At 45.5% G+C, this 12,815-nt stretch overlaps 2 protein-coding genes across 2 annotated transcripts in view; one reads left to right on the top strand and one right to left on the bottom strand.

The window, feature by feature from the left end:
- AVEN (apoptosis and caspase activation inhibitor) overlaps positions 1–6,824 on the top strand; it is a 172,599-nt gene extending 165,775 nt beyond the window's left edge. The window contains exons 4-6 of the mRNA XM_081108016.1: positions 2,424–2,519; positions 5,208–5,571; positions 6,367–6,824. Coding sequence (XP_080964142.1) covers positions 2,424–2,519; positions 5,208–5,571; positions 6,367–6,482 — 576 coding nt within the window. The 3' untranslated portion in view covers positions 6,483–6,824. The remainder of the gene's footprint in view (positions 1–2,423; positions 2,520–5,207; positions 5,572–6,366) is intronic.
- Positions 6,825–6,950: 126 nt separating this feature from the next.
- Positions 6,951–12,815, bottom strand: part of RYR3 (ryanodine receptor 3) — a 548,626-nt gene continuing 542,761 nt past the window's right edge. The window contains exons 98-102 of the mRNA XM_081108039.1: positions 12,634–12,790; positions 11,398–11,462; positions 10,937–11,037; positions 8,874–8,925; positions 6,951–7,955 (exon numbers count right to left, since the gene is read on the bottom strand). Of these exons, the coding sequence (XP_080964165.1) occupies positions 7,860–7,955; positions 8,874–8,925; positions 10,937–11,037; positions 11,398–11,462; positions 12,634–12,790 (471 nt within the window). The 3' untranslated portion in view covers positions 6,951–7,859. The remainder of the gene's footprint in view (positions 7,956–8,873; positions 8,926–10,936; positions 11,038–11,397; positions 11,463–12,633; positions 12,791–12,815) is intronic.

Raw genomic sequence — 12,815 nt, 5'->3', positions numbered from 1 at the left:
AAGCTGCAAAGTGGAGTTTCTAGCAGGTTCTTTTCTCACCAAGTACTGTCCCTTTACACAGACTGAGAGACTTGGAGCATAATGAGGTTCCTGGACAGAGAGGAGCTGCAGGATTAGATTCTCACTCCCCAGACAGACTTCTGTGCACACGGAGGGCAGAGGTGGGGGTTGGGGGTGCTTGTCTGAGTCGGGCTGCTCCCCTCTGCCAGCGAGGACTGTGCAGGAGAGAAGACACCAGGGTGCCCCATTGCGGACCAGGCTGTGACTCCAGCTGTGAGTGACCATCAGAGTTGGCCAAGTGGATATGGGACTGCGCCCACCAGGCAAAAAGACCTGTGAATTATTTTAAAGCTAATTCATGGTTATTATTCCAACTAAACCTATTTTAAAGTTCACGCTTTACACAATTTATTTCATCCCACTTTATATCTAAGGCCGTCAGCTTTCGCCCTTTGTGGGGAAAGTGTTACAGTGGCATTTGATGGCCGGCTCCTGGCTCCGGGACTCCTGCAAGGAGACGAGGAGCAATCGCCGTGGTGGCTTGCAGTGTCTTGACGGCATCATGGAGGTGGGGCAGTGTCAGCTGGGCCTTGGGAATTAGAAATGTGGGGGAAGGAGACATTGCAGTAGCAAACACAGCCAAATGCCCAACATTCAGAATGCAGCTCACAAGCACAGCGGGCGTCCCCGTATCTCTGTGTGGTCGACTCACAGCTCCTCACTGTTTATGATGCACCTCATGGTCAGGTTGCACCTGATGCAAAAGAGGGCAGAGGAAGTTTGGATACTTCTAGCCAGACCCCAGCATGTCTCAGCAGTTCTCCAGAGAGCTGAGAGCACAGGTCACGGAGGGCAAGCTCTCGCTCTGCAGGCTGAATGAAGGGGGTGTTGTTACCTGCGTGACTTTGCAGACCCCTTGGCTGTGGGGAGGGTGAGATTTCCAGGTTGTGATTTGCTGACTGACCCAGGTGCTAAGCATTCAGGATCACACCTTACTAGGGGGTTGAGAGAGTTTCTCCAAACTGGAAAACATGAGCTTGGCCATGCTGGGTGTGTCAGAGCACGTGGGTGCTGAGTTCAGGGCTGAGGAAGGGCTGACACCTACTGAGTTTCTCATTTTCTCATCAGGGCTTCCTTATCTCCGTCCTGTTACCTAAATACTTTTTTTTAGATGTAAATGTAAGTTCCTTTTTTCCAGGACTAGGGCCACAATTGGTGCTGCCAGCTTTGCTTCCCTAAGAGCCAGCCATCCTCGGAAAATGTCAGCAGGGTGTTGAAAAGCCACCTTGTTTCTTTTGATCCGTGTGCTGCGGTCGGGATTAGGGTTAGAGTGGGTCTGGGTTTCATTTCGGGGCCCTTCTTGAGCACAGCAGGAATGACAGACTGTCTCCATCACAAACTCCTCTGTCCGAGACATTCCTGCGGTGGGATCGAGGTGAGACTGGATAGAGCAGCACTGGCTTTTCTCTAACTTGGAGTCAGTGATGATAGAATAAGACGTGCTTCCAGCTGGGCCTGTGCTGTCCTTGGTAGAGGAGGTGGTCAGTGATGTTTGCCTCTAATGTGAGGTCATTGCAACCACCTTCTAGTTTTTCCTTCTCTTGGCTGCCAGGGCTCCGAGAGCAGCTGCTATACTATTGGTAAGCCAGGTGACAATCTGGAAGCTTGTACCAATACCTCAGTTTGGGAGGTCACTGTGGGTATGAATGGGAAGGGAGTCAAAGGGAGCTTTTAGTGTTGGCCATACACAGCGTGCTGCCGGCTAGAGGGTGAGTTTCCATCCTCTGCTTTCCTGTTAGCCGGCACCTCACGGGCTCCTTCAGCCTCCGGCCGTGCCTCTCAACCCATCTCACTGCCTAGGCCAGTGATGGCGAACCTTTTGAGCTCGGCGTGTCAGCATTTTGAAAAACCCTAACTTAACTCTGGTGCCGTGTCACATCTAGAAATTTTTTGATATTTGCAACCATAGTAAAACAAAGATTTATATTTTTGATATTTATTTTATATATTTAAATGCCATTTAACAAAGAAAAATCAACCAAAAAAATGAGTTCACATGTCACAGGTTCGCCGTCTTCCCCCTAGACAGCTCTTCCCCCTCTCCTGAGGGTCAGCACCTGCATTTGAAGGTCCACTTAGATTCCACAGAATGCTTATTTTTCCATTGGCCAGTAAGTCCAAGAGTGTCCAGGTTCCAGGTCATCGTGTGTTCCTGACGGTGGGGTGCCCACTTTCCACTGCTCCGGCGGCACGAGCTGTGGCTCAGGAAGGCGGTGTTTGGTTCTGCTCATCTGAATGCAGAGATGAGAATCATAACCGTATCAAGTGTGTCTTCTCTTTCATTTTTAGAAGGTCACATGTAATCATCACCAGGAATACATATGTGTATGCGTGATCTATGTATCTTTCTTATTTATTTATAGAACTCAGCATTTTATGTGGACTGTGAGTCATTGGTTCAAGCCCTTCAAGAACTGCCTCTCTCCCTCCGACTCAATGTTGCTGCTGAATTGGTCCAGGTAAAAACCCTGATGGCATCTTCGAGCCGGTGTGGGTTAGGGCAGGAGAAGAAAGAATGAAAAATAACCCTTGGCAGGATGTCTCAGGCTCAGCTCTTCCTTTCATGAAACTGAGGGTTTTGTATCAGGTAGCACTTTGTAAAGTTTTAAGGGAGAATGAGTTAATTTTTATAAGTTTTTTTTTTTTTTTACATTTTATAGCTGAAACATTTTAAAGAATTAGATGTAATAGAGTTGAATGAAATGTAAAAGTATAAAGTCTGGCTGGTACAATATTTATGTTGGGTACTAAGGATGCAGTGGTTGAGTAGACAGACAGGGTTCCTGCCCTTGTGGGGCTTAATCTATTGGGAAAGGTGGGTATTAAACAGATTATCACACGAAAGTACAAGTTGTGATAATTGCTAAGAAGGGTTAGCACAGTGTGCTGTGGGATTTATAACAGGGAACCTGATCTACTCTCTGTGATTAGGAATGGATTTCCTGAGGAAGGGACAGATAAGCTGAGACCCAGAGTAGAAGGGCATTTGAGTTGGAATTTAGAGAAGGATCTGCATTAACAGCACTGCTACTGCTGACACTAGCAAGAGCATGCGGCTGCGGGTGGCCAGGGGGCCACAGGAGTGGGGTGGGGGGTTTATTGGTTAATCCGCACTTACAGGAGCAGAGGAGACGAGGGCAGGCAAGTTAGGAGGCTATTGCATGGGCCCAGGCGAATAATGCTGTAGCTTGGAAAGGGTGATGATGGTAGAGGTGGCACGGAATTGGAGTTTTCTAAGAGGTACTTCAAAGGAAAAATTAAGAGGACATGGGGAGAATTATCCTAGGTTTTTTTCCAGCTTGTGCAACACTGCTAGGTGGGACCAGGAGGTGAGGTTGGGATATTAGGGGTTTGTGTCTCTGAGATATCAAAGTGAAAATAGAAGTCAAATAGACAGAGAAATTTATAGTCCAGAATTAAGGGCTGGAAATAGAAATTGGGGAGTTATCCCTGTAAGGTGGTGATTGAGAGGAAAAGCCCAAGGACTGTATATAAGGAGCCTCAGAATTTAATTGTGGCTTGCTTGACTTTTTGAAAAAATGAAACTTTGGGCAGTACTAATTTTAAATAGAATTCCAGCAGCTAAAATGATTAATTTGGCTCTTCAGTTGAATGTGATGCTGTTTCTATTGCACTTACTAGTCCCACATTTAGGGCAGCAAGTACAATTCAGGGCTGGAGGAGAGGTAGGGGCAGAGAAGTCGAGGGGGTTTCACTGGCCTCTGATGGGAGTCACTGTTTGTTAGGAATGTGGGGTGCATTTGGGGTTGTGACTGGGAGAGGCTGGGTGTCCCGGTGTTCAGGGTTCTGACATATTTAGTTTGGTCCCGATGAGGAATGGTTAACAGAACACACAGGGAACCACTGAGATGAAGGTGATGGGGGCCCAAGACTCAGAAGAGAAACAGGAAGTGTGAGCATTTGAAAGTGAAGGATGTGTTGGTGGTGGGCCTTACACTAAAGGTAAATAATAACTGCAGTAACTTGGAAACCCAGGCTACCTTGTTTTACCCCGCCCCGCTTTCTGTGCCACGATGCGCAGCAGTTATTCTCAACTGTGTTTCTACATCGGAAACCCCCAGGGAGGGAATAAACAAAACCAGTTCCAGATGCCCAATTCCAGACACCCGGAAACAAAATCCCTGGACTGGAATAGAGGACCACACCCCGGCTTCGTCCCGCACACTGACAATATGAACATTTACGTTTGTGCGTGTAGTCATCCTGTCGTAGAAGCCTGAAGAGTTGTTAGCAAATTGGATCTGCTCAGGGTGCTTACGTGTCCAAATAGGGGATGGTGCTGCCAATAGTGGCTGACCTTCATTCTGAACCTATCCACTCCTATGCCCTGCTGGTCACACAGGCCTCCTGCAGGACAGTGTTCCCAGCCTAGCTCTGCATTGCAACCACCTGGATATTTTTACCTTTTTTAAGTTATAACAGAGACAGAAAAGCGCACGCAAAGGTGGTAGTTACCATGGACTTGGCATCCAAATCAAGAATCAGAATGTTGCCGGCGCTGCTGAAGCCACTGTTTCCCCACTGCTCTGAGCCAGTTTCCCTAAAACCACTGTCCTGACTGCTAATATTAAAGATCAGTTTGCCTCCTTTTGACTTTTTACAAATGCAATCAAAATAGTATGTTTTTCTTTCACGTCTGGCATTTTTTACTCAATACAGAGTCAGTCAGTATTTTCTTCTCAGTGAATTTACCTCTTCACCTTTATATTAGTGCTTTCAAGTACATTGAACAGACCTGATTTGCTAGTTACTTTTTGGTCCTTTTACAGAGTTTAAATTAACTCTCATCACAGACTCAGTGCACCTTCAGTAGCCCTGTGGTACTGTCATTTTTCAGGCCTGATAGAAGACATGGCCCTTTTGATTTCAACTTCGACTCAGCACAGAGCTGAGTGGGGGGTGCAGGCCTGTTATGTTTCAGTGAGGTCGCCCGCATGCATTTACCCCATGCCGGAAAGGAGGGTACTGTGACGGGCCCCCACCAGAGGCCCTTTGTGAACTTCCTGTCTGAATTGTTTCTTGTTCCGATTCTAAGGCAGTTTGATGGCTTCCTTAGCTTCTGTTTCTGCTTGAGCAAATGGTACAGAACTCACATTTTCAACTCAGTGATTATGCTTCTCTTTCAGACCGCCCTTCCTTTAGAGCTTCCTCAGGTGAAACCAAAGAGAAACGATGAAGGCAAGGGACTAGGCATGCAGTTAAGAGGGCCCCTGGGGCCTGGAGGAAAGGGGTCGGTGTCTGAGCTGAAATCATCACCTGCTGGCTGCCCCGGGTCCCTGGGTAAAGCTAGCCCCAGACCAGGCCCTTCAGAGGGCTCCCAGGATCCCGCTTCCCCACTGCAGTCAGCAGCGGACCATCTGGAAGAAGAATTAGATCTGCTGCTTAATTTAGATGCGCCTGCAAAAGCGGGAGCGAACATCTTACCAGACCAGATGCCCCAGGACCTAGAATCTGAGAAAGATGGGGAGGTGGTGGCCCAAGAAGAAAAAGGTACGGTTTTCATTTTTTTCCCCTCTCCATCTTCTTGGTTCTGTGCTTTTATGAGAACAGCCTCACCTGTGTCACATCCGCACACACCTCCATTGGTGTCTGACATCAATCTGGCGTCGTCCACTGACATCTGTTTCTGTGCTCACATCTCCGCTTCCCCAGAGCTGACCTTTCTGACAACATTCCTCTCACTAGATATGCGGCTCCCAGAGCTGCTACCTGCCTGATCTCAGTGTTAAATCTGAGGCTGCGAATTGAACGTGAGCGATAAACAGGCCTGGAGATATTTGTAGCCCTCAGCTGTGCGGCAGCGGACCTTTGAATCCACTGTCTGAATAGCCCAGTTAACCAGCTCTTCCTTCGTTTTACTGTTTTGATGTTGTTTTTTACAAGAGAACAACACTTTCTTGTTTGTGTGTGTTCCGTGAGGCAGTGGCCCATCTGATGCGGAGAGGCCCAAGGCACGGCCCCAGCATATCCCGCGTTCAAGGGCCTTAATACTTTCCAGGATTGCTACAATAGCACACAGAAAACCGAGCGTTGGTCTTTTTAATAAACTCGTGAACTGTGAAATTCAACTTGAGAATAAATAGAGGGGCAAATTTCTACTCTATTAATTTGTTTAGATACTATTATATCTTCTTAGGGAGTAGGGACAACAATAGAATGTTTCCCCTTGCTGTAAGCAAAGTAATAATTGTGGCTGAATTATATCATGGAACAGCACCCAGGGAAGCTGTCACCCTCCGTTTTGGGACTAACGTGAAGTTGTTAACATTGCCTTTATTTCCCTAGTTCCTGCAAAAGCATCCGTGGCGGAAGGAAAGACTGTGGAACCTGAGCAACCAAGCACATCCAAAAATGTTACCGAGGAAGAGCTTGAAGACTGGTTGGACAGTATGATTTCCTAACAAAAAAAGAGAAAGAAACAGAAAAAGAGAAAGAAAAAAGTGCCCGACACCAGTTTGGGTTGCCCTGTAAGGCCGGGCCCATGGCGGTCCGTGAGAGCAGCTGGTTTACGAGCCTGCCCCGCGCCGGTGTGTTCCATCAGCTCACACAGTGCACACCTGCCTCTGTGTCTGACAACAGCCACAATAATACATTTACGAGGCTCGGGGCATTTTTCTCTGACTTAGTCATCTCAGACTCAGGAAGGGTGGAGACGTGGCGCTTGTTTCCAGCACAGCCAAGTGCTGCTGCTGAAGAGAGCAAGCAACAGGGTATGTGTTTGGCCAAATAAACCAGTGCTGGTCTGTGGAGTGTTTTTCCTTTTTGTGAAGCGGTTTAGGCTGTTTGTTTCATGTCCCTTTCCCAGCAGCCACAGTGTGGTTGTAGAATCATCCAGAGGTGGTGCATTACAAGAGGCCAGACCACGGGTTGGCACGTATCACTTTATTGCAGTGGGCACTTCATTTTACTTAAGATTCACCTAAACATAGCGGCTCCACTACTTACGAGGGACCATAAAGCATTACTCAATTTGGCATAAGATTGAGATTTTTCTGAGTTTTCAGTACAGTACTTTTCTTCTAATAACAGCAGTCGACAAGCTGTTACTGAGAAAAAAAATTATATGCATAACCTTCAAGTGCAGTTTCTTAAAGTAAGACAGAAGATCAACACAATTATTTAATGGGACTGTCCATCTAGAACATAAACATAAAAAACTTGCATAGCTATATCTAAAGAGGTTTTAAGGCACTTAATCGATATTTCATTGTCGACAAAGTGTTTTTTCTGTTTCTATTTCTTTAACTGGTTAAAGCTTTTCAAGCTGATTCTGGGTACATTCACTAGTAAGTACCATGGGAAAAATTAGACTTCAGTTAAAATGATTTTTTGTAGTTCAGACCATGAGTCACTCGTGGATATTGTCATGTGGCATTCAAGTGTTTAACATTTCATGTATTATGCATCCAAGACTTCATACTTCTAGTCCCTTTCTCCATGCTGCCACCCTGACAAACACGTTACATTAGAACTGAAAATCTTGAAGGCATTCAACTGGAGTCCTTGATTTAACATTTTGAAAGGTTATCTCCCACAGGGTTTGTCCATTAGGCACAAAGAGTCCAATCAATTCCAAAATATCACAAGAGATTTTTTTTTTTTTTTTGGTGGCTTCTTTTTGGGGTTGTTTTTACACATTTTTTAACAAACAATTTCTTGTTGTAAGGGAGGCATTTAGAAAATGTCACCTTTCAAAAATGTTGCATATGAAGTGTAAAAGGATTTTAATTTCACTTTAAGTTGACAGTCCAGACTCGAGGAGTTTCTTTCATTCAGGCTTATCCAAGCTGATCCTCATATTGTTTCCGAAAGCAGTCACCAGCTGGGAAGAAATCCCAACACCTTTCTTGGTACATCTTCCAGACATACGATTCCTGAAATAATCGGGGGGGAAAAGGTACTTCTTTTTAAACCACAGTAAGCTAAAGCTCGAAAACTCTGTTTTTGCTCTATTTCTCTCCCTTTAGGAACATTGATGTGGATTTATATGAGGCTCAACTGGCGCATTCATTCTTGTATTCACAGCCCATTTTGACAGCAAGAGGTTTCTTCCCACTTCCTCCTCCCGAACACAGAAACCAACTCAGTGATTGACATAAAAATACTTAAAAGATTAGCAGTAGGCTGATTCCATGTAATTTGTAATTGGTAGAAGAACATACGATGGGGACCATGGAGGACTGGCTTAGCTATATTAAAGCCAGCTCCGGAAACCAGCTGCCCTCTTGTAAATGTTCGAGCTGTGAAGAATTCCTACAAACACAGTGATGTTTGAAAACTTGATAACCTGCCTCTTCTGCCTGTGTTCTCTGTCTTTACATGTCATACTCCATCATAGAATCCCTTTGACACCTTCGTTCATACTCTCACACCCACCCCTCCCCCTCCCCCTCCCCCACTCAGGATTATCTTTCTATGCCGTCCTCACGTCCTCACAGCATTTGCCTCTGCTCCCCCTGTTCTCTGTGCTCACCACCCACTCAGCTCCTCATTGTCTTTGCTCTGTAATGCTCTCAACCTCCAGCTCCTTAACTCTGAAGGGTGTGGAAAATGTCAGTGTCTGTTGCAAGGATAACCAGGACTCTTTTGGAATAGAATGGAATTGCTTTAGAATTCTGGCTTCTTAAGTCACAAAGGATGGTGGCGTGATGCAGAAAGCAGTGGGGAATGGCCTGGAGGCCGATGGGATCACCTGTCTCCTTCAAACAGCCTGTGCTCAGCCGATTCTTGACACTTAGGCAAAGGAAGTGCTGCTGTGGGGGTGTGATGCTTAATTAGACCTTTCCCCTCACCTGACCCGTGTGCTCTGTTTCATCTTTGTTAATCAAATACATCAGGAAGAACCTGGAACAGGGAAAAAGGGTTTAATAAATGAGGAAAAGACAATATTAGATACTTCCCTTAGGAAGCCTAGTTTCATTTACTTAATTAAAGGAACCAGAGGAGGGGTTCAAGTATGCTTTTCAGTATCATGCTGTCCACTAGGCCTTTCTGAATTGGGCACATGTGGCATAGACACAAACCATCATTTTCTGATGATAATGTTAAAATTAGCCTTTTCATGAGAAGAGACCCCTTTTTACCGTCCCCAGAACTTAAGCTAAGATCCCTTGTGAGGAAGCATTTTCGCTACCATTTTATTGTTTAAAAATATCCTAATCCAAACAATGAAATGGTATCCCAAACTCTTCCTGCATAATTTCAGTACACCTATTCATTGTGACATAAAAATGAATTAAAATTATATGGTGTCTCAAGGATACGGGATTTTTGGAAAGTACTTAAGTTGCCCCGATTCTTTCAGAAATATAGTTTTGTTTTTGTTATAGACGACTGAGCAATGCCAAGGTGGTTTCACTTGCTCGACTGTGAGTGTCTGAGGTTTGAGTCTGTTTGTCTGGAACACACAAGCATCCCGGGAGGCCGGGCGCTCAGCTCGCATTACAGGGCCTCAGAGACAGCTGCCAGAGGAGCCGGTCTCATGCCCTTCAGGAAAAGGACTGAGCTCTCGGTGAGAAAGAGAAAGTAGAAATAACTCTCTTTGGAGGAGGGGGGGGGGGGGGGGCGGGGAGAGCTGAGCTCAGATTTTGAGTTCTCTCAGGGTCCCCTGAGTTTATAGCTTCAGATTGTGGCCCACAGTAGAGGCTGTAAACATTTATTAGTTTCCTTCTTCTTCGTTTATCACACTAAGAAACAAGGCATGGCCAGTATCTGACCTTGTTGGAGACTTAGGCACATTTATTTGAGAAAGCACCATTTGGGGGTGTGTGTGGTTTAAACATGAATAAGATGGGTTCTTTCCCCCCAAGCTCTCTGCGAGAGAGGCACAGAGAGAGAAACAGACTATTCTAATACAGAAGGCTAGCGAAGGACGTAGAAGGGGTCCCCACCCAGCTACCGTAATGCTCTTCCTCTCTTCTCTACTCACTGGTCCTGACAGGTGGCCGTGTGCGCACCTTTCATAGGAGGACATCCACTGGACCCTTCAATAAGATGCAAACTCTCTTAATGAGACACACAAGGATGACTACCCAGACTTGAGGGAAGGTATGCCAAAGTTAATGTTTAAAAATTTGTGTTTTGTCTTAAGAAATTCTTAAATTGTTGTCTCTGGCAATAACACCTTTCCCAAAGGCTATGTCTGTTCCATCCTAAAGAAAGTTGAGGATTTTCTAAATACAATGTGGACTCAGGGGAAGGGGTAGGCCAGGAGGCCAAGCCCAGTGGTGTTTTGTGTTTTTTTTCTTACAAATGATCGCTTAGAGAATCTGAATTATCAGGAAATCAGTATTCTCTATAAATTCTGTAAGTTCTAAGTTTCACAGGCAGTTCACAGAACATAATAGGCTCCGAATAACTTGTTCTGGAGTGAATGCTTTACCTCAGGTGTTGGGATAGAGCAGTGTGAAAACGTCCCCAAACCTCATGGAGCCCATGTGTCACCAGGAGAGGAGGACACGGTGAGGACTGAAAACTCACTACAGAATCCAGCACCATGTGGACCTGCGGCCACCTTGACAAGAGCAAATGTGAGGGGTGGCGGGAGAGGAAGAAGCAAGGCAATGGCTGTAAGTAAAAATGCAGCCACAGACTTTTGTCTTTGTCTAGGATTTTAAAAGGTTGTATTGGGATAGGAAAATTCCAGCAAAGGAAAAACATTGCTGGAGTTATGTGACCTTGAGGATTGGTTGCGGAACTGACCTTCGCTCAGAGCAGGAACAGTCCACAACACATATTGCCACTATTTCTCAGAGAAACAGGAGGAAATGGCATCAGCAGAGACTGAACTGACTGTCGGTGTTATTCTACCACTTCTCCCCCGCCCCTGTCACCCCTATCGACCAAGAGTACTCACAAGTAGTTGGCTAAGTTGTGCTCTTGTAATGTGTGTGTTTCAAAACCATGAGGGGTTGTGTCAAAGTAGTCATTGCCAATCCCACAGATGAAACATTTAGTCTAGAAAAATAACAGAGGCAGTAAAGGTATTAGTAGGCGTGACATTACAGGCAGGTGGAAAAGGGCGATGATATCTGCTTGAATTGAGACACACTGAAAACTATTTCTCAAATGCTTCAGGCTCTTAGTCATCCACTCCCTATCGAGCTGGGGATACTTGCTCCTGCCCCAAGCATGGGGCATGGTGAAGGCAGCAGGCGGAGGGCATGGGATAGTGTAGAACACAGAGGGTGGAGCACAAAATGCCCAGAGCTGGTAGGTAGGCACCCAGAAGAGGACAGGAATGGAAACAGGTTGCATTGGTAATTCTGCTGTGAGATACAGAGCTAGAGTTGGAATGAGTGCTTAGAAGAACATTACCTCCATATCTTCTCGTACTTGTTCCTGCTGGTCTCTCAACTCTCCAAAAGCGTCAATAATAAGACCTGGGATTTTAAATATAAAGACAGATAAAGTGTTTTAAATAATCTTTTCAGGGTAAGGAATGATAGAGGGAATGGCACAGGCCACTTGGTTTTGTAAAGTAAATCATCAACCTTATTCAGAGCAAACATACTCAGAAAAAAACAGTGCTTGTTTTTAAATGTTGCATCCTGGCGAAACATTCTTCCTCTAACCTCACCTTTCTGCAGTATGTGCTAACTACTCCCTCCTCCTAGAAACACTTTCCTCTCTGCCAGCCCCCCCACCCCCCACCCCATTTAGCTCCCCTCCGTTTCTGTCTCCTCTGGCGCTCTCCGCCTTCTCCTAGCACCTGATGCAGAGTGCATTGCAGGGTTTCTCATCAGTTTCCTTGCTTCTCTTGCTGGGAAATCTCTGCACCACCATCTTTGACCACCATGATGGGCCTAATTTCTGTTATTTTTGCTTTTGTTTCTATTTATTTTACATGTGTTATGTTATTTCATTCCTGACTTATTCCTTGAAAGACCTATCACAGCTAGCTAACTACTGATTAGCCCCCAACGCCTGCACGTCTTGCAGGCACCATAACGCACCATGACTCCAACTAAATGCATCCGATTCCTCTAATTCCTGACAAGCATTGGCTAAATATCAGTATCTCTTCCCCAAAAGAAGAGAAAACCTGTCACACTCTCATGGCTCCTCTCCTACCCACAGGAGGCTGTGGGCCAAGGCTAGACCCGGGACCTCTAGGAAGCAGGACAGCAGGTAATGGTCAGTTCAGAGTGGGGAGTGGCAGGGAGGGGCCTCTGTAAGGATTCTCAAGTTTCTTGTATAGGCAAACCTCGGAGATATTGTGGGTTTCGTTCCAGAGCACCATGGTACAGTGAGCCTTAATAAAGCGTGTCATAATCTTTTTTAACAGTAGAAGGCCTTGACTTCGATTTGTAAAGATAATGCAACATTTGTGAAACAAAATAAAAGGAGGTAAGCCTATATCAGTGCCTGGGTGGATCTTTGGCTTTCTATATGGGCAAGGCCTCATACATACCATGGTAGATGCTAAATAAATGTTGAATTTACAAATGAATGCACAAACCTCTTTATATAAAACAACGAGGCTGTAGATGCAGGATGGTAAAGAGAATGAGATTAAGCCGTGTTCATACTTAACGTAACTGGCAAACATACCTTGGATGATGGCCAGCAAGATGACGATGACAAAGAAGAAAAAGGTGATGTCGAAGACAATGCGGTACATTTCGTAAGGATCCCCAGCGGGGTCTTCAATCTCATCGCCAATGCCACCTCCAGCTCTCACTCCCACGTACATGTGGAACAGGTAACACTAGGCAAGAGAAAGAATGTCAATT

Source organism: Myotis nattereri, assembly GCF_964212035.1.
Source record: "Myotis nattereri genome assembly, chromosome: 1".
Taxonomy (NCBI): domain Eukaryota; kingdom Metazoa; phylum Chordata; class Mammalia; order Chiroptera; family Vespertilionidae; genus Myotis; species Myotis nattereri.
The sequence above is the reverse complement of the archived record's forward strand: the minus strand, read 5'-3'. Positions and strand labels throughout refer to the sequence as shown.